The 27,512-nt window shown below is 36.3% G+C and overlaps 1 protein-coding gene across 2 annotated transcripts; it reads right to left on the reverse strand.

The window, feature by feature from the left end:
• Positions 1 to 7,504: 7,504 nt before the first annotated feature.
• On the reverse strand, positions 7,505 to 26,631 carry oat (ornithine aminotransferase). 2 transcript variants are annotated; one of them, XM_028795251.2, is made up of 10 exons: positions 26,511 to 26,631; positions 23,768 to 23,992; positions 21,395 to 21,619; positions 16,772 to 16,867; positions 15,577 to 15,704; positions 15,154 to 15,276; positions 13,816 to 13,944; positions 13,473 to 13,586; positions 12,291 to 12,435; positions 7,505 to 8,324 (listed from the first exon to the last, which is right to left on the reverse strand). In XM_028795251.2, exons 2-10 carry the CDS (start codon positions 23,967 to 23,969, stop codon positions 8,164 to 8,166), a joined length of 1,323 nt encoding a protein of 440 aa, XP_028651084.1. In that variant the 5' UTR covers positions 23,970 to 23,992; positions 26,511 to 26,631; the 3' UTR covers positions 7,505 to 8,163. The 2 variants fall into 2 exon arrangements, with proteins under 2 accessions (XP_028651084.1, XP_028651085.1); XM_028795252.2 differs by lacking the exon at positions 26,511 to 26,631 and adding an exon at positions 25,926 to 26,069.
• Between the last annotated feature and the right edge of the window lie 881 nt (positions 26,632 to 27,512).

Below are 27,512 nucleotides of genomic sequence, written 5' to 3' on the forward strand. Positions count from 1 at the left end.
AGTGCATCACTGCTACTCAAGAATGGATTAATTTCTTATAGATAATAATTTCTTGCCTACAATTAAATCTTGTAAGTACAACACTATTGTTATCTCCAACCACACTCCTTTGATCATGGAGCTAAAATCACTATGCCACACATACTCATCTTGCAGATGGCGTCTTAACCCACTTTTATTAGCAGATGAGAACTGTACAGAATTTATATCCAAACAAATCGATTCTTTTTTAGAGACAAGTACATCCTTGGAGGTTTCTGCAGGAATAATCTGGGAAACTTTGAAGTCTTTCTTAAGAGGACTGATTAACTCATATCTTTCCCACAAAAATAAATTAGAAACCTAGAAGGTATCAGAGCTAATCAATGAAATTACTAGAATAGATCAAGAACATGCCAGGTGTCCAAATGAAGCACTTCATAGGAAAAGACAGCCTCTGCATTCAGAACTCAACCTCTTGACAACTAAAGAAACAGAACAACTAATTTTTAAATCAAGACACCATTACTATGAACACGGAGAAAAAGCTAATAAGATTTTAGCTCAACAAATCCACAAGCAAGAAGTTCGCAATACAATCCTAGCAATTACCAACACAGACAGAGACAGAATCATTGATCATAAAAATATAATGCACACGTTTAGAGACTACTATAAGTCCTTATATTCTATTGAGTTTAAAGAAAACACAACACAACCTAATGCATTTCTGGATGCATTACAGATACCACAACTAGATACTCTCAGTGCAGAGGATTTGGATAAACCTCTGGCACTGTCAGAATTACTAGATGCTACAGACTCACTTCAGAGTGGGAAAGCAGCAGGCTCCAATGGCTAACCTGCCAAATTTTATAAAAAATTCTCAATTAAGTCAGCTCCCTTTTAATTAACATTTACAGAAGCTAGAGACAATAAAATTCTACCTCAAACTTTTCGTCAAGCTTTAATTACTGTCTCTCCTAAACAAAATAAGGACATATTACAATGCATATTATACAGACCAATCTCACTTTTCAATAATGATGTAAAGATACACTCCAAAGTCCTAGCTAGAAGGATTGAGAAAGTGCTACCTTCGGAAATATCACAAGACCAGACTCGTTTTATTAAATGTAGACAGTTAGCTTCCAATCTTCTAAAGACATAACCACAGTAAGTGTAAAATTCATCAGTGGTTGTGGATAGTTATGTCTGGTTTCATGTTCCAATTTAAAATAAGAAATTTTAGAGTTTACATGAATAAAGGCTTCAAGACTATTACTAAGATGCACAGTGTCAGGTATGCCACGATGGCAGCATAAAGATTTGCACCAAGTTACAGAGAGTCACTGTAAGCCTCCAAGGAATCATGCATACCTCAGTGGATATCATCATGAAGTCACCCTAGCTTGTACCTGAAGCTGCAAAGGAGAAGACATTATTATTGTAAAAGCATAAGAGAGAGGACACAAGTATTGGACTTCTTTATTAAAGGAGTGTAACTAAAGGTTAACTGACTATGGGCACAGGCGCATGGGCAAGGGCCCTTCAGTGCAAAGCAAGGTCCAGGATTCCATTCAGGGGCGATGTGGTGAAGGCAACGTCCATGACTAGCGGATTGGGACAGGCTTATGCTGATCATCTAGGAGGAAGTGAACATCTAATCAAAGGGAGCTGGAAAGGAAAGCCAAAGCCCTAGATCAGGGGTAGCAAACTCCAGTCCTGGGGCCTCACGTATAAACGGTGCGTATGCACAAAAATGTTGCGTGTGAACGTTTCCACACTCAAATCGCGATGTATAAAACCTAAACTTGGCGTAAAGCCACGCACATTTTCACGGTAGCCCAAACCCTGGCATACACAAGTTACTCCGCTTGCAAACTGGCAGCACCCAGGGTCAAAGCAGTGCTACTGTTCCTGTGTGGTTACCCTTTCTTTTTTAGATCCACATTCCTGATGCGGCTTTATCATACACACTGAAACTAATTGCATATTATTTATTAGTTTAAGGCATCTGATTGTAATTAACCTGTAACAATATAATGGTCCAGGGAATGGTCAAACTATTCTAAAATACAATAGCTGCTTTAGCGTTGTTACTCTCACTGCACCCTTTTCTTCTTTCAGCTGTTCCCGTTAGGGGTTGCCACAGTGGATCATCTTTTTCCATATTACTCTCACTGCACCACTCAGATTATTTATATCACTGTATCTGAGTGGGGAATCACAGCAGCAGATGATCAGAAAGAGAATTATCGGTATACAGCATCAAGCACATGCTGCCTCAGCCATACTGTCCATTGAACTGCTCTCATACAGCAAGTACTTCAAAGCCTTTCCTGTACGGACCTCGTGGTTCAGAAACAGTTTCATCCCCAGAACTATAAATACACTCAATCAGTCCATCAAGTGCTCCTTGTAAAACTGTTTGTACTTATAAGTACAATTACCTCACTGTAAACTTGCACTACAGTTATAATATTGCACAACCTGAGCCACTTTATAAAGTGCGAATTTACATATGATGATTACAGTAATCCCTCCTCCATCGCGGGGGTTGTGTTCCAGAGCCACCCGCGAAATAAGAAAATCCGCGAAGTAGAAACCATATGTTTATATGGTTATTTTTATATTGTCATGTTTGGGTCACAGATTTGCGCAGAAACACAGGAGGTTGTAGAGAGACAGGAACGTTATTCAAACACTGCAAACAAACATTTGTCTCTTTTTCAAAAGTTTAAACTGTGCTCCATGACAAGACAGAGATGACAGCTCTGTCTCACAATTAAAAGAATGCAAACATATCTTCCTCTTCAAAGGAGTGCGCATCAGGAGCACAGACTGTCAGAAACAGAGAGTAGAGAAAAGCCAAGCAAAATGACACCTTTTATTGGCTAACTAAAAAGATTACAATATGCAAGCTTTCGAGGCAACTCAGGCCCCTTCTTCAGGCAAGAGAGGAAAGCAAACAAATCAATAGGGCTGTTTGGCTTTTAAGTATGCGAAGCACCGCCAGTACAAAGCTGTTGAAGGCGGCAGCTCACACCCTCTCCGTCAGGAGCAGGGAGAGAGAGAGAGAGAGAGAGAGAGTGAGAGAGAGAGACAGAGAAAAACAAAGTCAAAAATCAATACGTGCCCTTTGAGCTTTTAAGTATGCGAAGCACCGTGCAGCATGTCACTTCACGAAGCAGCTGCACACAGAAGGTAGCAACGTGAAGATAATCTTTCAGCATTTTTAGACGAGCATCCGTATCGTCTAGGTGTGCAAACAGCCCCCCTGCTCACACTCCCTACGTCAGGATCACAGATAGTCAGCGCAAGAGAGAGATTGAGAAAAGTAAGTTGGGTAGCTTCTCAGCCATCTGCCAATAGCGTCCCTTATATGAAATCAACTGGGCAAACCAACTGAGGAAGCATGTACCAGAAATTAAAAGACCCATTGTCCTCAGAAATCTGCGAACCAGCAAAAAATCCGCGATATATATTTAAATATGCTTACATATAAAATCCGCGATAGAGTGAAGCCGCAAAAGGCGAAGCGCGATATAGCGAGGGATCACTGTATATCATTTTTGAGATGAAATGCAGCAAAATATATTTATTATATTATAGAGATAAAACTTTAACTTCATTTAAATAATCTATATTGTTAATAATTAAACATGTGAGGAAACTGTGCCGTAGTGCTAGTGAGGAGCTGACGCTCCGTTCACAGATTGTTCCTGCCTCGTTCTGTATTCTTGCTGGTGCTGGAAAGATAGATGGATAGAATCATTAAACACGTACTATGAAGATATTTAAATGTTCCTTTAAAGTTTTGAAGAATCTGCGTTCTAAGCTTACAGATGGCTTAATGTCTATTACAGAGCTGATTGTGAGGCGATTGGGTATTTGGAGAAAGAAAAGTAAGGACAGGGATTGGGGGTTAGTATGTTTGAAAGAGACAGTGCTGCTACAATAAAGTATTTCATCAAAGGTTGAGCATGGCACAGCAAGCATCTTGCGTGAGACATGAACAATCACTGCGCCACCGTGTTCCCATGTTTAATATGCTTTAACTCCTATCATCATGAAAATTATATCACATATACATCTCAGTATTTTAATTATTCAGAAAGCTGTAATATTATGAATGTAATGGATTCTGTTTCCTGTTGGAGGAAGAGAAAGCCCATAGTGATTCACACACATAGAGCACATAGAAGATCAAATAAACAACAAAGCATTTAACGTGCTACTTTAGTTACAATTGGATTTGAGAAACTAGTAAATTAAAAGATTTTAAGATGAAGTTTATGATGTTCTACTTTAATGACAAAATAAACTATGTGATTAAAGTGGAAATTTTGAGATTAAAGTTGACATTTCATGCTTTTTTCCCCTATGTGTGCCTTTTTTTTTTCTCTGTACCCTAATAAGCTTTCATGTGACACTCAGACGGTGGGCTACGACTCGCCTTTTCACGGCGACTTTTATATGCGACTTCTTTTTTCTGTGCGACTTTGTGAACTTGAGCTTTCGAGTTTCTCTGACATGCTATGTCACTCAATCAACTTCCTTCCCTGGAGTGACGCAGTGGCTGCAGGTTTTCATTCTAGCCCTTTTCCTAATCAGTGACCAGTTTCCACTGCTAATTAACTTCTTTTTCCCTTCATTTTAATAGCCGTTTTTAAGGATTCAGTGCTCTGAAATAATTATTTTCTTCATTAAATGACAGCCAAACAGAAATCAAATGTGAAACAAATCAACAGTTGACCAGATAAATTGGGGCTTCAAACTCCAACTAATTTCACTCCAACCAGTTTCTTAATGAGAAGCCAATTCTTGCTGTTAATTAAACTTGTTATTTAATTCTATGGCTTGTTGCTGCTCTCATTCTGACACAGCAGACATTTCCATAACTGTTGATTTTCTGTTTTTTCTAATAACATTGCCAAAATGTTTTTGGGATCTGAGAGATAAACCTTATGGAGACCTTCACCTTTCTTTATTTTCAGATATTGTATAATGGGCATGGGTGAGCTGGTCATGTGGCACCTTGTTTTGTGTCTCATTAGTGTTTGGCAGCTAATTTAACAAAAATAAACAACTAAGGGGCCTGAATACAGTTAATTAAAATTAAGGCAAAAAAAGTTAATTAGCAGCAAAAACTAATAAAGAAGATGGTTAGAATGAAAACCTGCAGCCACCACAGCACTCCAGGACTGGAGTTTGCCACCCCTGCCCTAGATCATACTATTAGGGTCGGTTGGTGAACCATTTGCTCATTTCAGTTTTCAAATATATTTTTGTAGAACCTATTTCCTTTTGATCCTCTAATTGCAAAGGAAGAAAGAATTTATCTTTTTGTAAATATTGTTGGCATTTTTGGAAATTTGTTTTGTGTGGCATCAGGGACCATGTTAATAGATGACATGACACTGAATTTTGATAGCATTAATTTGTTCTGATCACTGTAAATGAAGAATCACTGGTTTGTTTTCACTTTATATTTTTTTCTGTGTCTCATTTGTCTGAACCGCTGATCCACTTGTTCTACAACTCCGGATGCCCAGAGTTGGAGTGTATGCAAGGGTGGCAACATGTGGGTATCACAACTTAACTTTGACAAGAGAAATGTACAAACTTACACTTCAACGCATATTTCATGGTGGGTGAGGTGTCATTTAAATATAAAAAAAAAAAGGAACAAATATGCAACAAAATACATTCTTATACATTTAACTATTTACATACACATATAATTTTGTTAATATTTATAATCCTACTTCACACTACATTAATTTGCTTATTTTTGTTTGAATTTTTCCTCCATGTAGATAATCCAAGCACCTGTTAGGCCAAAACCATTATTTCCAAAGTATCAAAAAAAGATGGATCTTGCTACTGAATAACAAAGATTATGACAACAGTTTAAGCCAAGATAACAATCAAAATATTCCACTCTAAAAATATCACAAAAAACACAAAGATCAATGAAGGCTGTTTAACCTTTCATGTAATGTACATGCCTGCAGTATCCAAGATACCAGAGGTTTTGTCAGGGATACAGAATTTTAACCATTTTTATCAGGCTTCTTTTTAACCTCATCTTGCTTTAACTATAAAGATCCAACTCTTTCCTCACCCCTCATACCCCACAGTCCTAAAATTAGGTTAGAGGTTTTCCTTTGTACTTTTTGTAATACCGTGACCAAATTAGCACACTGTCTTCTAAATGAGGCCTTGCTAGTGTATTACTGAGCTGAAGCAAAACCTCACTAGACATGTAATCCACACACCATGCTGTGTAACCCAACACCCAAGTTGCCTTTGTAGCTTAATCAAATCTGTATACTGCCAGACAAAATTAATATACTATGAATCACTGAATCCTTCTTATAAAAAGTATACTCTAATAAGGTTTTGGGTTCCCTGTTGCATAATTGTACAGAACATATTACTTTAGACATGTAGCACTTTGTTTACATTAATATTTCCTCTGCCATCTATCAAGGTATCTGCTGTTCTGCCATCTCACTATTTGCAAAATATGTACGGGTTAGAAATATCATGTACATAGAATGCACTATAAAAAGATCTATAGATTTTTCTAAATACAGAAATTTCTTCCATCATGTTTAATGCAACCTGTGACTAGAATGTTGGTGTTGTAACAGGCCTTTGTCAGCTAGCCACCCAAACCTACTGTGGGTACTCTACAGTGCACCATGGTGTGGGCATACATCATAACTGGCAAAGGATAACAGTTTTGAGAGCAGGAGTATCACTGGCAACAACATAAAGTCATATACCAAGATCAGGAAGGTTTGATTTGATCAGAATAGTAGTGATAAGTGCCCACGCAGGACACAAACATGAAAAAATCAAAATTAACACACACACACACACACACACTATAAAAGGAGAACAAAAAAAAACAAACAAAAAAAACAACAACCCACATTAAAATGAGCCCTGGTAATAGCTACAACATGCACATGTAAAGTTCTGTGGAAACATAATTTAACATCAGGGGTCACAGTGTATGCTTTGGAAGGTGTGGCAGAAACAACTTTATATATGTCAAAAGGAACATTTTAAATATCAGCTTTACACGTAATGAAAACATTTTGAACTACAGTATAGATAATTTTACTATGGTTTAAGTTTGTTGATCAGCACTAATAGAGAACTCTAAAGTCATCCCATAATTAAATTTGCAACAAAATACATTTAATGATGGATTTCACTTTCTATGCTTGCTTACTATTATTATTAAAACTGTCAAAGTTCAGCAATCAGAGAGACTCAAGAAAACAGAAAAAAAATTTTGGGATCTGAATACAGCATTGTTCAAATGAAATAGTGGGAAAAAAGTCCTATTTTAAAAAGATATGCCTCTAAATTCAGTAACAACTCAAAATGAATACTTTCAAATATTCTTTTGGCAGATATGGAGTAGCAATGAAGTATTCAACAGTGGCATTATTAATATAATACCTTCCAAGAATTCCAAATTAACACCAAACTACTCAAGACATCAAGCATCACATTCCTTTATTCTGAGAACATTTACAGTTCTTAAATATTTAACCTTATCCTCAGCCACAATAAATAATATATAGTCTGGGACCATAAAACTGTTGAAGGTCCATCTTCAAAAATTACTTACAAATGCAACACTAAGGCAGTTTCTGTAGCTGAATAAGCTACAAAAAAAAAAAAAAAAAGCTTCACTTACAACAGGAATAGATGTTAACTTACAGTTTAGTTTTATGAAATTACACCTTCTGCTTTCAATACAAGTCAAACCTTCATTGTTTTTATTTTATTTAATCAGTGATCTCTTAGGAGTAGCAAACTAGATTGAAAATCATACCCCAGTGATGAAAACAAGACCCACTTTTTACAAAATTACAGAATAACCAGCACAACTGTGTCAAATGTGTAAATACATTTCAGAATAGATTTGTACAGGTAACCTGTGGGAGGGAAAAAAAAAAAAACAAACAAAAAAAAACACCATACACACACCTTTCTATGTTAACAGGTTTCAGTAAGAAGAATGGCTGTGCTTAATGTCTTACACTTGTAAAGGTAGAGGAAATTTTAAAATCCTGGTGTAAAACAAATTAAAGAAGTGCCTTTTTTATTATACTTAAACCTATAACAGATCTATAGTGGCCAAACATACACCATTTAAAAGGACAATATGGTCTTCTGAATAATGTCAACACATTCCCGGATTTCATCCTCCTTGATAGTAAGAGGTGGAGCCAGCCGGATTATATCTCCATGAGTTGGTTTGGCTAGAAGCCCATGATCTCTCAGTCGTAAGCATACTTTCCAAGCATTGTAATCTGCAAGAGAATAGAGAAAATATTAATGACACTAATGTAAACATAACTTTATTAACTCTAACCATTTCAAGTTTATAGAGAGCTTATTCTTATAACACTAAGGGGACAAAGCAAAAACCAACCTGGATGCAATGCCAGACCACAGCATAGCCAAAAAAGGGATTAGTACTGCTCAGATTAAATAAGATGAAATCAAACAAATCACCAGGGGCCTCATGTATAAATGGTGCGTACGCACAGAAATGTTGCGTACAAATGTTTCCATGCTCAAATCGCGATGTATAAAACCTAAACTTGGCGTAAAGCCACGCACTTTTCCACAGTACCTCATGCCCTGGCGTACGCAATTTCTCCGCTCGGTTTTGCAGACTGGCGGCACCTAGCATCAAAGCAGTGCTACTGTTCCTGTGTGATCACCCTTTCTTTCTTAGATCCACATTCCTGACGCGGCTTTATAAATACACTGAAACTAACTGCATATTGTTTATTAGTGTAATGCATGTGATTGTAATTAACCTGCAGCAATATAATGGTTCAGAGAATAGCCATAGTATTCCAAATACCATAACTGCTTTAGCGTTGTTACTCTCAATGCATCTTCTTCTTTCAGCTGCTCCGGTTAAGGGTTGCCACAGCAGATCATGGCTTAACGTCTATTACACAGCTGATTGTGTGGCTATTGGGTATTTGGAGAAAGAAAAGTAAGGACAGGAATTGGAGGTTAGTACGTTTGAAAGAGACAGTACTGCTGCAATAAATTATTTCATCGAAGGTCGCGCATGGCGCAGCAAGCCTCTTGCGCGAGACATGAACAATCACTGCGCCACCGTGTTCCCATGTTTAATAACATGCTTTAACTCCTATCATCATGAAAAAGATATCACGTATACATCTCAGTATTTTAATTATTCAGAGAGCTGTAATATCACGAATGTAATGGATTCTGTGTCCTGTCGGAGAAAAAGAAAGCCCATTTAAGAAGCAGGTAGTGATTCACACACATAGAAGATCAAATACAGAACAAAGCATTTAATGTGCTACTTTAGTTACAATGGGATTTGAGAAACTAGTAAATTAAACGATTTTAAGATGAAGTTTGATGTTCTACGTTAATGGCAAAATAAACTACGTGATTAAAGTGGAAATTTCGAGATTAAAGTTGACATTTCGTGCTTTTTTTCCCCCCACTGTGTGCCTATTTTTTTTTTTGTCTGTACCCTAATAAGCTTTCACATGACACTCAGACAGTGGGCTATGACATGCCTTTTCATGGCGACTTTGATATGTGATTTCTTTTTTATTTCGGGCACTATGCGACTTTGTGAACTTGAACTTTCGAGTTTCTCCAACACGGTTACTTGATCAACTTCATTTTGTTGATTATACCACTGTTTAAACCAACAAATAGTACATTTTTCCTTTGCCTCCATTTGGTATTCGCTGAAATTTATATTTTCCCCCGTGCTTTTCCCATTGTCTTTTCATAGAAGGATGAGCTTAAGGGCTATTTATATTGATTTGCATATTGAAAGAGGCGTAATTCTGTGAGGAGTTGGGGCGGGACAGAAGGCGCGTGCACGTGCGTTACTTTTCATGTTGATCGGGATTTATGTAGCGGATGAACGTGGAAGTTTGCGTACGTACAGATTCCTGCATCTGGATTTTTCTGTGTGTATGCACATTCCTGCTTTTGTGCTTACGCCATGTTATAGTGCGAGTTCTACGCACGGCGTTATGCATGAGGCCCCAGGACCAGATAATTATTTACCCAAAAGCTCTTAAGGAGGCTAGCAAGTACATATATAAACCCTTGTCACAATTTTAGGAAGTCACCGAGCACTGGAGAGATTCCGAAGGACTGGAAAATGGCAAATATCATCCCATTATATAAAAAGGGTGACAGGGCAGATTCAAGCAACTATAGGCCAGTAAGCTTAACATGCATCACAGGAAAATTAATGGAAGGAATTAAGGATAAGATTGAGCAAGACCTGGCAAAAAGACAGGAGCTATTCTGAACAGTCAGCATGGGTTCCTGAAGAGGGAGGTCAAGTTTTACTAACATGCCGTAATTCTGAGGAGGCAACAAAACGATATGATCAAAGTAAAGCATATGATATTATTTATCTGGACTTTCAGAAAGCATTGGATATGGTGCCACATGAGAGGCTGGGCATCAAATTAAAAGTGGGAGTTCAGGGTGATGTTTTTAGATGGGTGCGGAATTGGCTCAGACACAGGAAGCAGAGGGTGATGGTGCGAGGAACCTCATCAGAACTGGCCGATGTTAAGAGTGGTGTTCCACAGGGGTCATTGCTAGGGCTGCTGCTAATTTTTTTTTATATATGATACCAAGATAGGTGGATTAGCACATAATTTGGAATCTGTTATATCATTATAGAAGGACTTGGATAGCATACAGGCTGGGGCAGATTTGTGGCAGATGAAATTTAATGTCAGTAAATGTAAGTATCACACATAGGAAGTAAAAAGGGTTAGGTTTGAATACAAAATGGGAGGTCGGAAAATCGAGAGTACACCTTATGAGAAGGATTTAGGAGTCATAATGGATGCTAAGCTATCAACTTCCAGACAGTGTTCAGAAGCCATTAAGAAGGCTAACAGAATGTTAGGTTATATAGCACGATGTGTGGAGTACAAGTCCAAGGAGGTTATGCTCAACCTTTATAATGCACTGGTGAGGCCTCATCTTGAGTACTGCGTGCAGTTTTGGTGTCCAAGCTACAAAAAGGACATAACAGCACTAGAAAAGGTCCATTGAAGAGCGACTAGGCTGATTCCAGGGCTACAGGGGTTGAATTATAAGGAAAGATTAAAAGAGCAGAGCCTATACAGTTTAAGCAAAAGAAGATTAAGAGGTGTCATGATTGAAGAGATTAAAAAATATGACTCGGGCGCCGCCAAGAGTGGCAGCGTTTTCAGCAGCTCCGTGTATTTGTGAATTTCCCCTTGGGATTAATAAAGTATCTATCTAAAATTATGAAAGGAATTAATATAGTGGATCGAGACTTATTTTAAAATAAGTTCATCAAGAACATGGGGACACAGTTGGAAACTTAAGGGTAAATTTTGCACAAACATTGTGTAAAGAAAAAACTTCCTAAAGAACGATAGACACTTGGAATAAGTTACCAAGTAGTGTGTTAGACAGTAAGACTTTAGGGACTTTCAAAACTCGACTGTTTTTTTGGAAGAAATAAGTGGATAGGACTGGCGAGCTTTGTTGGGCTGAATGGCCTGCTCTTGTCTAGAGTGTTCTAATGTTCAATGCACCTACTGTACAATTCTTTATACTTGGCCAATATACAGTTATCCATTAACCAAATAACCTGTAAAAATTTCCAATTTAGATCCTTAAATACACAAGTCACTTGGTATAAACAAGTTTCCTACACAGTCCCCCAGTGTGAGGTTTACGGGATTATGTTAAATTTTTTGTAAGTTACTTTGGACAAAAGCATTTAATGCCAGGCATTCAAGGTGCAATTTTGACATTATTTTTAAGCCTGATTTTCAGTCACTGACCAACTTGAGTCAACCCAATTACCTTCAAACTCTTTGAGGATGCGACTAACTTAGGTGACAGCTTACAAAAAAAAAAAAAAGCACCATTTGCCACATAGTAATTTGAGACTGGAGTGAAAATGTATAGCTCTGAACAATTGTTAGCTTAAGAATTTCTTTCTATACAACTATATAAGGCAACTTTAAGAGAACTCTAAATATTAAGTTTATATGTTGGCCATCAAAGACAAACTGCATATAATGCCACTTGCTCTCCTCTACAGTCCAATTCATGTATAGTACACATTACCAAAAAATTACATTATTCTTTGTTTCTAATCCACACAGAAATTCTGTGATGACATGGACGTTTTCCGCATCATTACCACTTGTTAATCTTTTAAATATTTATATGTTAAAAGAGGAGAAACAAAAACTTACCTTTAGTTTCTTTAATGACTATTGCATTCAGAAGTCCTTTTCCTCTTACAGTAGTAACTATATCACTTGGTAACTTCATCAATTCTGAACGAAGGAGTTTCCCCATTTTGTAAGAATTTTCAGCAAGTTTTTCATTTTCTATTACCTGAATGTTAAATTGAGATTTTAAATTCCATATGCCAATGCAAAATAAAAACTGGCATTTCAAGATTTTCCTTTTGCATTCAAAGGAGCAAAGGAATCTGCTCCAGAAAGACACAATAAAGCATCAAAACATGAATATTCAAGATGTATATAAAATGCATATAAATGCTTAATCAGTGAAAGTTAGAGGAGTGGTTTTAAAAAGCACAATGTATTGAGAAACACCAGCAAAACCAAACAGATTGCCCCCAAAAGGCAATGGCTGCAAACCCAGAAGTACTTTTTAGGTGTTTGAAAAAGCTTTTCTACTCCACTGAAAATGTTGTTGTTACCTTACTAGTAGACATGACTCATCTCTGGCTGGAGTACTACTACATGTACAGAGTACAATGAAACTTATTCCAATGCTTACTTTGTTGTATTTCACATATTTTTACCAGAATGGAGCTAAACATTAATATATATGCAATACAATTACTATACCTATACATGGAGCTGGTGAAAGTATGACATACATATTCCAAAGAATATAAATGAATGTGATAATTAGCCAGCTATACATCTTGTTTTCATTGCCAACTTCAATGACAATGACCACATCAAAATATTCATGAAAGGACAGCATTCAGTGCCAAGCATATTAAAACACTTAATGGTACAACAGTGGAAGTAGTAACTTACATTACAGTATTTGTAAACAGATAATTATGCAGTTTTTAGATAGAACTTTATTTGTCCCCAGGGGGAAATTGGAAATATGGCATTTTCCTCTGCCAAAAGAACAGAAGACCTTTGCAACTAGCCATGATTGCCATAAGCATAGCCTTTAAATTATGTTGGAGTTAATGTGCTGAATTCAAAACGTTAAACTAAATGTATTAAACATTTATAACAATTTTATGCAGGAAACTTAAAGTATAGCTGCAATACAAACATTGACGTTTGCTGAATTATGTATTATGGCCATTTGTCCAGCAACATCTACCACCAGTAAATCTACAGCGGACGGTTCAAATCTGTAAAATTTCACAACCTTACCTCTAGGGCAGCAACTGCCACTCTACAAGCCAATGGGTTTCCTCCATAAGTAGACCCATGCTCTCCTGGCTTAATAGTCAACATAATCTCATCATCACACAGCACTGCAGAAACCTAGTACAAGAATGGCACTGCATTAGTACAATTTTGTATACAGCAGAAAAATTCACAACTCATTGGACACTTTCAGTCCAAAGGAAATCATTCTGAACTAAAACAAAATGCATTTTATCTTCATTTCATAATGAAAAATGTAATGCAGCAATACCCATTCATTTGCAGATCTAACTGAGGCACAGATGACTTACACTTTTAAAAGTGGACAATTGGGTCTATTACTTACAGGATAAATCCCACCGGACAGAGCTTTACCCAGCATAACAAGATCAGGTCTGACATTTTCATAGTTGACAGTCAATCTTTTGCCTGTTCGGCCAAGACCGGTCTGTATTTCATCAGCAATGAACAAAACCTGAAACATTCAAAATTTCCCACCAGAAGAGATTTAAGAATTTTACATAATTCAAGATGTATATTTAAGACACTATGAAAATACCAATTACCCACAGGAAGAACGATGATGTACTGGACAAACATACTAAACACTAAAAAAATATATATGTAAAACTAGACATGTTGTGAATTATTAGCATCTCATCACTACTTTTACACATCACACTCCGAGTGTGCAAGACATACAGACATGTTTCCTGTGGCAGACAGTGTGACTGCCAAAAATCCAACACAACCTGGCATCTTTAGTAGTGACCGTAAAACAGTGTATGAAATCGTCAAATTTCCAAAACCAAAATTTTTGTTTGGAATTCCCCTGCACCCCCAATGTATGTCATGTTCATCACTGAACATTTTTGGTCATGGAAAAGCTCCACCCAATATCCATTGGATAAATGGTTGATTTTTTTTTTTTTTTTTTGAGCATGTGGTGAAGGTCACATAACCAGAGAAACATCAGAGAGAGAGAGAGAGAGAGAGAGAGAGAGAGAGAGGATTCCTTAAATCTCAAGTGTGCCGGAAACACATGTGCTTTTGATAATACACTAAATATGGGTGAGACAAAGATCATTTTCTAGGAAGCACATTTAAGAATCATGGGGAGGAATCATGTGATATACACATCAGTAATTAGTTATTCTGCTAACTGGTGATTTAAATAGCCTATAACAATTTCTACTACAGTAACTTCCAAGCTGGAGTCCATTCTGAACAGTCTCCTGGATTAAAGAACCGAGGTATCCTTGTATTCACATTATTTCACTTTCATTTTAGGTTACCTTGTTTGGTTAAAATTAAAACTTAATTCCAATTATGAGAAATAATATCCTTACATTGATAAAATGGTGTTAACTGTACAGAATTATCTGGATAATGAATTTAAAAAGACACATATGGTCCCTGAGCAAGAAGGGGAGGAAAGGAAGAGGCCACCAAGCCAAAATCAGAAGAGCTTTACTTCATATCTGCATGATACAAGCAAAGGCTTATATGCCTAGACAAATAGCCACAGACTGTATATTGGGTTACATTTTTAACCAGTGTAAAAAGCAGTTAATGTACTCTTTGTAATCTGTATACATACTCCGCAAAAGTAAAGTACTTACCATTTATAGATTACCTTACATTGTAAATCATTACTAAAAAAAATGTAAATAAATAAACTTGCATTGTGCCGACTGCAGAGCTCCCTCACACTGGATAAATAACCTTCTTCTGGTACAATGACTCCAGCTTCACCCTGAATTGGTTCTACCATAAAAGCAGCAACATTCTCATCTTGAAGTGCACGCTATTGGAGGAAGGAAAAGGAGACAGAGATTCTATATTTAATATTATATAGTGGGGGAAAAAAAAAAAAAAAGTTACCATCTTCTAAAAATTTTACTTCAGTTAATTTATCATTTTAGTGAGAGGGGTTTTTAAGTTATGTTAAGTGACCTGTAATACTAAGTGATTTATGAAAAAAAAAACAAAAACAAAAACAAAAAAAAAACAAAAACACGTTCAACATAAAGGTATATCTTGGTGAAACACAATATATATATTTTACACACACACACACACACACACACACACACACAGGCTGTACCTCCAAAGCTGGAATGTCATTGTAAGGAATAAGTTCAAAACCGGGCATGAATGGACCAAAGCCTTCATAACTGGACGGATCAGTAGAGCTAGAAATGGCTGATAAAGTTCTTCCCCAGAAATTACCAGCTGAAAAAGGGAGATTTCAATGTAAATACAGCTAGTCAACCCATTTTTTTTAAAAATTTATATTTGAATCTGCATACTTCAAGTCTATTCAGATGCATTACTTTAAAATTACACAGGACCCGCTGCTCTAAACTCTAGATTCCTTTCCTTCCCTTCCTTCCCTTAACTTATTGAGTTTTAACACATAATGTTACATAGCTCACATGACTATGCAAACCAAAGTTAGTTTTATACACAGTTATACTTAGTCCATATACACTATGCTATTATTGCAATATGCCTTAACAACAAGTTGGGCACTGAAGAGGTATTCTTGAAATGCCCTGGTGGACAGAAGACTGATTTTTAAATAAACTACCATGTTCACTTGCCACAATGAAGACCATTTGAAAGGGATTGTATCCGTATGTGGACTTTTTGAACCCAAGGACACTAATTACATAAGTACCTACTGTATATACTGTAAGCTTTGCCTGCATTTTTTCTTAAGCTTAATAATAAATTCAGTGCACACATTACACTACTTACACACTTGGTTTTCACTTTTCTTTCATTTTTTGAGATTACTTATAGCTGTGACTTGATAAGGTTTAAATTTAATCCTGTTTTAAGAATTCTTACTTTACATCATTTCTGCATAGTTTTATTAAGACTACTAGAATAACAATAATGTTAATTATCTTGATTATATTGCGAAGGAACCGATAAAAACAAATGCAGTAAAAATGACAAAATGATAAGACAAACCACAGGAGGTCTCAAACATGCATGCAACTGATAGAGGGAATGAAGTTAAAGATTTCAAAATACCGAAGCATTTTTCTAAACATGATCTCTATTCACTTTTCATCAGAAGGGTCCCCTTTTTTAAAACACAACTACAAACCAATGCCTCTCAATCTATTAGCCCTTAAAAGGATTATTGAAAGCAAAGTGAAATAGAACAGTACTTTCAAGCAGTGATCAGCCTGAATATGGTTGCACTTGCTTTCGACAGTCAGTAACTATGATTATTAAAGCTTAATGAATGTTCAGTATAACTCTTAACTTGATGATTTTTGACTCACTTGCGAAGATAATCTTTGCTTTGTACTTTGGAACACCTTTCACAGTATATGCCCATTTGCGAACCAACTTGCATGCAGTTTCCCCAGCTTCAACACCTAAATTGTACACAGAAATAATGAGAAAATCAAAATAAATGCATCAAATTATGCAATAATGTGTTTTTATAAATGCATTGAATTCAACAGGAAGTTTAATTTAATACATGGAACAACACAGTTAATTTTCATGAGAAAGTGGCAAACTGGAAATATATACAGGACACAAGTGGATTTTAATGCAAATGTGACATGAGTAGTAATGTATTGCTATGATTGTGCAATAGATATACAGTACTGTACAAAAGTTTTACTGGTTGTGGGTTGAATTCTGTTTTGTTAAGTTTCACTTGATTGAATGTAATGTTATCTTCTTTGTTGTACAAGTTAATGTTGTGTGTATGTATGTATGTATGTATGTATTGTTATTTTCTTCATAAAAATTGTGGGGTACTAGTTGGTTATCACAGAACCAAGTGTTTATTTGCAAGTTAAAACCCTGTACAAGTTTAGGGGTCCTCAAGGAATCTTTGCCATGCCACAGATATCCAGAGTACACTAGATTCAAATTAATGACATAGTAACTGGCCAAACCAGGGGTTCAATTCAATAAATGGGGGTTTTGGGTGGTAACCACAAACAACTATGGTGCCTTAAAAAAATGGGTCTGGTTATGCTAAATGGTCATGCCAAAACACTTTGCCAGACATAACATTGTGGTAAAAAGAGTCAACAAGCAATTGTACATCAAAACAGACTTAAGATACTGTATGTTCACACTGTTAATCTTTCCCAGTTTTGTCAAAATTCTTTTAAGACAGAAAATTTAAGCAGAATCTCCACCAAGCAGTCTGCATTCGATTAACACCATAAAGTGATCCAACAATGTAATGAAGTCTTAAAAAGAAGCAAGTCTTGTAGATTGGGTTACAACCAAGACTCTATTCTGATGGAAAGCAACAAGCAGAAGAGGTTACAGCAATGGAAAAAGACAATAAAAGCATGGACTGGAAACCACTGGCAGAAGAGTCCAAATGTATTATTTCAGACTATAGAATGTGAAATGTTATAAGAGTTAATGAAAAGTACACCAAGGAAAATTTGTTACATACAGAACAATGGCTGCTCTGTAATGGCCTAAGGGTGCATTTTAGCCAACAGCAATATTTTTATGAAAATGGAAGGACTAATATAAATAAAACCTATTTTATCATCCTGTAACTTTGAGAAAACTGTCTGGCAAGAACACCTTTCTGCACAATAAAAAGAGCCCCAACACGCCGAAAGCTTGGATTGTTAAAATTAACAAAATTCCAATAAGTAGATTTTAGCATTTAAAAATTACTTCAATACTCTTCCCCCCCCATGATAAAAGATTCTACTGCCCGTATTACAAATGCACTTCCAATTCACCATGGGTCAAGCTTCTGCCCTGTTTCCATCCATTCACAAGTGTTAATATGGAGTGGTGTGTGGAAATTGTTTTTTTTTTTTTTTTTTATTAATTTTTATTGTAATCATTCCATGCAAATAGATCAATTTATAACCAAACAAAATTGAAGACAAATCAAACCCCACCCCTGAGAAGGAGAGCTTAACCAAAGGAGAATTGCTTAGGGCTTTTTAATAAGGCAACAATAAACAAAAGAAAGGGAGAAATAAATATGTGTAAATAAGAGATGGAGAAGGGAATTAAATGCGGCAATAGTTATTTCTCTTATTCTAAAATAATATTGATTAGATCCTGCCAGGTTTTGAAAAAATTTTGTACAGTTCCTCTGAGAATTTGATTTTTTCCAATTTCAAATAATATAAAACATCGGTTTCCCCACTGACTTATCAGAGGAGAGTTAGGATTCTTCCAATTTAAACAGAATAAGTCTGCGTGCCAAAAGTGTAGTGAATGCAATCACCGTTTGCTTGTCCTTCTCCACTTCAAGTCCGTCTGGAAGAACACCGAACACAGCTGTTAATGGGTGAGGAGGAATTGTGATACCAAGGCTGTCTGAAAGGCACTTAAATAATTTTGGTCCAAAATGATGTTAGTTTGGTGCAGGCCCAGAACATGTGACCCAGTGAGGCAGGAGCTTGGTTGCAGCGTTCGCAGGTTGGATCTTGCCCTGGAAACATTTTGGACAGTTTCAAGCGAGACAGATGAGCTCGATATATAATTTTTAGTTGAATTAATTCTATGCTTTGCGCATATGGAGCTCGAGTGAATTCTCTGCTTTGCTACCTTCCACTCCTTTTCCGATATATTGATTAAGAGATCTTCTTCCCAATGTCCTCTTGGATCTTTGAAAAGTTAGGGACTCTAATGGCATTTTATATAATGGTGTTTAATTTCTCGAAATTGAGCAGTATTTTTTCCAACATTATGGGGGTTGCGAGGTGGGGGGAAATTGTTTAAATAAAAAAAAAATATAGAAAAAGGTGTTATATATTTTATTCAAGTTGCCCTCTGTGTCTGGGTCAAATTTTGCAATCAGTTTTTCACCCACTTTTACCAAAATCAATTTCCTTCAAATTTAGCATGCATGCTGATCTCCAGTGACAATGCAATATTTCATTAGTTTTGACCTGGTATCTGTGCATTAACTACATCAAATTTAGAATTTCTCATATTCTACTTTTAGCAATTACACATACAGTATATAGTGCTTTTAGCCAACACACATATAAATGAAACATTAGTGGTGATGGTGAAGTGGTTAGCATGTTGAACATTCAATCAAATGGTAGAAGGTTCAAGATAATGTTGTAAAATTAAAAAAAAAAAAAAAAAAAAACACATTTTGATTAATTGATATTGAAGTTTTGTCAAGTTACTTCAACATGACAATTAAGTAGCACTGGTCAAGTGGTTGACATGTTGGAAGTTCAACCAAATGGTCAAAAGGTTTAAAACCAACATACACCATCTATTCCCCCCCCCCTCCAATTTTTCCATCATTTATATACAAATTTGGCAAAATACTCTTTTCAGTGATTTGGCAATATTGGCTTTTCAAAGAAGAATTGATTCTCCAATAGACAAATGTGTATTTCCAGTAATTCACACGTGTAAGGTTTAAACGTGGTTAGGATTTTCTGAAATGAGAAATGAACATGAATGAATGTTACCTTTCATTTTAAGATCATAGGTTCAATTCTAGGTTTTTGTAACATGCCAAGGACTGTATGGCATTGGGGTGGCTAAAAAAAAAAAAGATTTTTAAGCAACATGATTTTACTCAAAAATGCACTCAAAGTAAAAAAAATTTTTTTTTTTTTTTTTTTTTTGTTTAATTCCTGTACGAAGATTTTGTTAGTCATATGTGACTAAAATAAAATCATGGGGTGTTCATAAAAGAATTAATTTAATTCAATTCAATTAAAATACACAATTTCTTTAAAGTGAAATTTCAAACCAGCTTAACTATGGAAAGAAAACTGCATCATATTAATCTTGATTAAAGTATGCAGGATAATAGTTATAATTGGAGAAATGATTCGATTCCACTCCATCACCATTGTTATTTCTGTTTATTCACCTTCCCACTCAAGTCAAGGTTTTTGTAACGTGCCAAAGACTAAGTGGCATTAGGGTATACAATTAAAAAAAAAAAAAAAATAATAATGAAGCAACAAGATTTTGTTTAGTCCACGTACATTTAAAAATTGCATAGGATCATTTGGACTGGACTGGTGGGGGATTTTTTTCCCCCTGCAAGAAACCTAGAAGAATCTTCCTCAGGACTACGGTTGAAAACACATATTACACAGTAGCTTACTACAGTACACTTACATCAGTTTTGCATTCTAAAGAAGTCACACAAAATTGAAAGCAAAACAAAAAAAAAATGGCAGTTTTTTTTTTTTTTTTTTTTTAATTAAAGTCAGTGTTTTTACTAATGTTAGAGTTTTCAAAAGCAAATACCCAGATAACTAGCTATTAAAACAAACCCTTCTTTTCTAAAGACTACTGCAGAGTACTGCATATCATGGGGTTTATTCAGGTTATTGGATCTTAACACATTCCACCTACCATTTGAACCTATAGGCCTTCCCCCTAGCATTTACACTCTGAATCCAATAAATGCAATTTTAATAACAGGTTTATAATACACACACATAAAAAGTTAATTTTGTACCTGCTCAAGATTTTTTTTTTTTTTTTTAAATCACCTCTTAAAGCAGTGCATGCATATTTAATATGTATACTATATCTTCTCTTAAATGTATGGAAAAATGACAAAAGTTAGACATTTCTATAGTAGTTAAGAAACTAAAAAGTGAAACTAAATTGTAATGCAATCTTAATCTCTTTAGAATACTCTACTCTACTTACGGGACTCTTAAAGGGGGGGGGGGGGGGGGGGGGAACGACACCACACCACAACTCTATCTATCTATATATCTATATCTATATATATCTATATCTATATCTATATCTATATCTATATCTATATCCTATATCTATATATATATATATATATATATATATATATAACTATATATATATCTATCTATCTATATATATATATATATATATATATATATATATATATATATATATATATATATATTACATACATTCATACATACCTGTATTCATTGGTAGCACTTTGTTATAGTTAAAGAGACTTGTGATGTATTCCTCATATTCTCCTAAAACATCGTTGTAAAATGCTCTAGAGGTCAAGGTGAGCTTTGAACATTGTTCCGTCAATGCTGAGATGATCTTTGGATGGCAATGACCCTGGTTTACTGCACTGTAGGCACTTAGAAAATCAAAGTATCGCCTGCCTTCAACATCCCAGACATAGATACCTGCACAATTGGATATTTGGGGGTTGGAAGTAATAGAGAGACATAAATAGAATAATAACTTCAGTACACAGTTCAGTTACTTTTACTTATTTAAAAAAAACTCCAACCAGCAGAATTTTCTTTAACATTTCTATCTGAACTTTTCAAAATTATAAGGAATGCAATGGGATTATTCAATCAACTAAATGTACAGCTAACAAACAGAAATTCAGTTTATAATAGGCAATTTCATTACCAAACACTGTCTTGAATTATTTCCCTTCACCAGGCATGTGGGTCTTCCGCTTTTTGTTCTAGCTGAGCTCTTAATCATCAGCCAAGTCCCCTCTATACAGCATTTTGCTCATGCAAGGTTTTTTTTGTTAAGTGCTAGGTTAAATGTCATTTAATGACTGGGATCAAACATCCAAATAAAAGCTAGACCTAGGTCTTCATTACAATGTATATATAAAACACATACATCCCCAAAGACCTTACTCATTAAAGTATACAACCTCCAGTTAACTCTTCTATATGGCCAAGTAAACAGCTAAACATTTAAACAGTAACCTCAAAGAGACACACTCCGTTTCATTAATTTCATTTTCTGATCCTTCTTATCCAATTCAGGGAAGACAGGTGGAGATCAATTAGAAACACTTTCAAAGACAGGAATTAATTTCATCTAAATCGGGGTGTCCAAACTACGTCCCTCTGACCATTTTTAATTGGCCTGCATCAAACTCTAAAAGTATAATGAAATATGGCCCACACATGAAACTTGTTCTTCACTGTACTGTACTTCTGAGGTTTAATATAGGCGGGGCTACTGTCTTGATCAAGACGGCGTCTTCACAAACAAGCGCAACCAAAGAACAATTTTGCTACAGGTGACCAAAAATGGCAGAATCAAAGAAACGTACAATAGCAAGTGAGAGCAGAAAATTTCAGACACGGTGGGAAAATGAATATTTCTTCCTAGAAGTCAAGGGCAAATGTGTCTACTTGATTTGCAATGATGAAAGAGTATAATGTGTGTCAACACTATGAAACCAAACATCCAACCTTCACATCCTACACTGGTGCCGAGCGAGAACAAAAAGTTAAGCAAATGGCAGCTAGTCTGCTAGCTCAACAGTATTTTTCCATGCTAACAAAACACGAGAAGATGCCACATTATCCCAGTTACGAGGTAGCGTAACTCACTGCCCAACACGGGAAACCTTTCTCAGATGGTGACTTCATAAAACAGTGCCTCACTAAAGTCGCAGGAATAATGTGCCCGGAGAAAATGCAGGAATTCAACAACGTTTGCTTGTCCAGAAACGCAGTTGTGCGGCAAATTAAAGATTTGTCAGCTAACTAACTTAAAACATCAAGTGTCAAATAAAGCTTGTGCTTTTGATTTTTACTTGATTGCATGTAATGAGAGCACCTTATAATACAATAAATGAAAACCCATTAATGGAGAGCTGTGATGCTTTTTTTTTTTTTTTTTTAAGCATATTCAATTATGAAGCATAATTTACCTATATTTGATTGATTTTGATAGCTTAATACACAGGAGGGGAGGCAATATACCTCGCCTCTAGTGGGTGGCCCAGCCCTTCGTATATTTCTCTGTATGTGGCCCCCAGAGAAAATAAAAAGTTTGTACACCCCTGATCTAGAAGTAGTACCAGCTCACTATGGGGCTTGCACAAAATCATGCTGAGACAGTTTAGATTTACTCATCAACTTAGGTGTGAGTCTTTGAAAAACACAGCACAAAAGACCAAGTGATATCAATAGCATAACAATTTCACAAATATAATCAGATTACAATTAATATAAGGTGTCAATTGAAAATGATTAGTACTTCATTACACAGCAATCCAGGTTAAATAAAAATACAGTAATTGCCATAGTGTGTTTTAATATGGTCAATTGATTTCTGGAAAAATCTCCTTGTCATGTCAAACTTCTTGCCCCAGGCAAGTTACAATTTGTTATCACTTCAAGTAATTTCTATAATATTTGCCTAGAATTCTCCTTTACTCTTCAGCCAAGACACACACATTTTTGGTTCCATTTCCATAAAGACAGACTCATAGTTGTAATTCTAAACACACATTTGAACTATTAACAACAGTTACATCAAATGCACTTCAATGAGTTTTGGATATCCACCTTCTCCTCGCTGAAGGGCAACTGGAAGAGGGTGATAGTTATGAGCACCATATTTTTCTTCCCGGGCAAAAACGTCCTCAGATGATAGGTTTTTTGATGCATTACGTTTTGACGCTGCTGTAGATGCATGACGAACCTTTGGACATGCTCTCCTGATGAGAGGTATAGCCACATTCATGGAAAGGTTGAAGGAAGAAAACATTTCAACAGGCAACTGAATGATTTCTGCAAAGAAACAATATAAAAAATATGAAAGCAACAAGTCAAAAAAAAAAAAAAAAGTCACATTAAGTAAAATATATGAATCTCTTTAAAAAGGAAGGAGTGTGGAATGGACAGGATCTTGGAGCACACAAAATATATACCACTGATCAATTTTTCTGCAGTTGCCATTATGAAAATCTGCTTCGGAAGCTCACTTAACATAACTTTAGGACACTGCTATTACTAATCATGCAGTACACTAAAAACATTCTATGATCAGCAAAAAAAAAAAAAAAAAAATTACTAAAATTTGCTGTGTTCGTTTTTGTAACATGAGGCCAAAGAGCAGTCACTGATAGAAGCTTGATAAGTGGTGATAACTAGCAGAAATGATTTAAAACCTGACCTTTCAATCACCAGTGACGAAGGATCATCTTTGGACCTGTAGACATTAAGCGCAGTAAGACTCTGTACATTTTAATAAATTCAAGAAAGAACTGCTGCGGGCCCAGGCAAAGATCACATTAATTAGAAGCAGTAATAGAAAGCATTATGCCACACTGGTCAAATCCAGGCATTACTTTTTTTGCTTCAAGTCAACACTAGCTCATCAATGCTTTAGGTAAGATGAGCAAACAAAGGGCTACTTTTGAATACAAGTGGCAGATGTCTGCCACAATGCAAAGCAGGAATTCAGATTTCATTCTCCCATTACATGGATCTGCTGAGTTTCAAATGCCATCCATGCCCCAACCCCCCAAACTGGGTCAGGAAGGTTTCAGAATGTTCTGCATTTACCTTCAGCTCAAAGCAATTATAATTTATGGGATGTGCCTGCTTCTCCTTTTTCCCCTGTAACAAGTGCTAAAAATGTTGGATCAAGGAGTCAATATTATACAAAGTCATTTCAAAAGTGTCTATAAATATTAACCTTCCATCTCTAAATGTGCTGAAACAGGCCAGCTGTGATCAGAAGCTAATTATTAGCTTGTCTGCAAGGACAGTTTGACATTTGTCTACAATGGGGGGGGGAAAAAAAAAAAAAAAAAAAAAACACCCTCCACTAAACAGAAGAAAATTACTTACTGAAGATTATAGCAACGCAATCTTAAACATTTCAAGATGCAACTCACTTGTCAAGTTTCTTATTTCATGTAAACTTTGTATCAACAGCTAAGATGGGAATTAAAGCAATTTTACGGGTTTCTTACTACATTTATTCATATAAATGTATCCATTTACTCTCTGGAACCCTAATAACCGAGTAGCATTTCAAAGTTGAGAAAACTGAAACTTTACTTTTCTGAAACTCGTGAAAGGGAGGAGACAGCTTGTAAACGGACTGAAAAGCGTTATGTCAAAAAAGGAATGTCCGATTTCTTCTGTGAGAAACAAAAAAAGCGTTTTAGGCAGCAAAACTGAAAGTAGAAATAAAATTGATCGATAAACTATATATGTAAAATAATTTCTCTATAGAATAAATTTATCATCATAAAATCCTAATACAGTACCGGGAGCACAGGAAGTAGATAATACGTTCACAGAGAATTGTTACATAAAAAGGTGATATGCCACCTATACAGAGGCGAATCAAACCAAATGTATACTTACATACAATTTTCACACAACCTTTTTAAACAATGGATACAAGTTTGCCACATGTTAAAATATTGATTTTTTTCGAAGTGCAACGGTTACACGTCGACTGCTACATCTAAAACATGTAACAATGTAAAATGCAAATAATCCACATAGGAGGCAACTCTCAAAAGTGTTAGGCTAGTTCAGGTAATAATTTGGTCACATTTAACAAGTACCACTGACTCCACTGTATTAACAGCCATTTATTTCATTAATATTTGAAAAGACGACTTTGCACTATAAAACACGCACGCATTGCTGATGCACACTTGACAAGCATCCTTAAAGAAAATAAAAAGACGACTTCACGTACCGCAAGAAGACAATCCAATGGAGCACTGATCTAGTGTATTCCACAGTTTAATGTTCTAGGATTCGTTTTATACAAAATAAACTTATCGGTTAGGTGTAATCCAGGCAGTTTGAGTGTAAAGTCGCAATTTGGAGTATTTAAAGCAGCAGTTTTTAATGCCGGTCCAATGCGAATCAAGAGAAACAACACGCCCCTAACAGCTGGCCTCATTCCAAAGCTAACCCAGCACACAGTGCTGAACGCAGTAATCGACGCACTTGTCCAATGGATAAGGCATTCGAAATTTAAACTTTTTTCTTTTTCTCGTTTACTTAAGCACCCTTTTATAACAGATTGCTGCAGTGTCTTTAACTCACCTTGCCAAATACCACGTTACTGCTACTACTACGATAAAGTTCCAAAAGCGGGTTTTTTGGTGGGCCTCACCCTACGGCTATTATGTGGTGACAGTAGTCTGGCCACGTGTTCAGCCCCATTCTGAAAACACGTGTGATTTCAATCTGCGACAGACGTATAATTAATTTCAAACTAAAAGAATACTATACCCATTCACGAGTGTCATCATTAAACAAACTATTACTTTACCTATGTGGCACAGACAGCACTCTCCAGCTTTTACATGTCCAATCCAAAGGCAGACAACAGCCCCCGTGCATATATGCACCTCGTATGTCAGTCAATGGGTCACATGATTCAAACGCCCCGCCTCTTTCCTCCAAGAAGAGTTGGAAAGGAAACGTTAAAGGGCACTCAAAATGTCAAATTTGTGTTGGTGCATTTATCTGATGGTGTTTCTAATTTGCAAAGTGTCAGTATGGTGGGAGTCGGTCGCAAACTGAATGGGTGGCATACTTAAAGGGTGGCAGCAATTTTTTTGTGTGTGACGACTTCTGGCATCTTGTGACAGCAATTTTTTTGTGTGTGACGACTTCTGGCATCTTGTGATGAATGTCACGGTTCCATGGAGTTAAGGCTACTGGGCCACACCTCCAGATCTGGCACGGAGGGAGTGATCGACATTCTTAAGAAGTGTGTGTCACGTCTCAGGTGATCATACATTAGTCCGTGTGGTTAGGTGTGGGAGTGTGCTTTGCTATGCGCGCTCCACCACGTATGATTTCTGTTTAGGGATGAGTTAGGTTGCCTGTGCCCCTACACTGGATTATGTAGATTACGCATTCTGTAATGTCTGGTGTAGGGAAAAAAGTAAAAAGAATGAGTACTTAGCACTTTTGCTTCATAACTCCAAAGTCCTCGGATCAAATCTCAGCCCCACTGTCTTTGGCGAGTTTGCATGTTCACCCCGTGTGAATGTGTGTTATTCCCATATCCTAAAACTCTGGGGGTACTTGTGTGCTAAACGGACGGCATGACAAAGGAAAACAGAATTGTTTTGGCGAATTTAGGTTAAAAATTTTAGACCGGCCGCCTGCTGCGTGGTCAGGTCCTGAAATACTACAACAGGGTAAACAAATTCAAAAAATGCATGGGTTTCTTTGTCTGCCCTGCAATGAACTGGCATCCCTAACGGGGCAGGTCTGTGAGCGATGTTCCTTGTAGTTTGGATCAATTTTCCTCGCAATCACG

This window comes from Erpetoichthys calabaricus, chromosome 2, assembly GCF_900747795.2.
Source record: "Erpetoichthys calabaricus chromosome 2, fErpCal1.3, whole genome shotgun sequence".
NCBI lineage: Eukaryota > Metazoa > Chordata > Cladistia > Polypteriformes > Polypteridae > Erpetoichthys > Erpetoichthys calabaricus.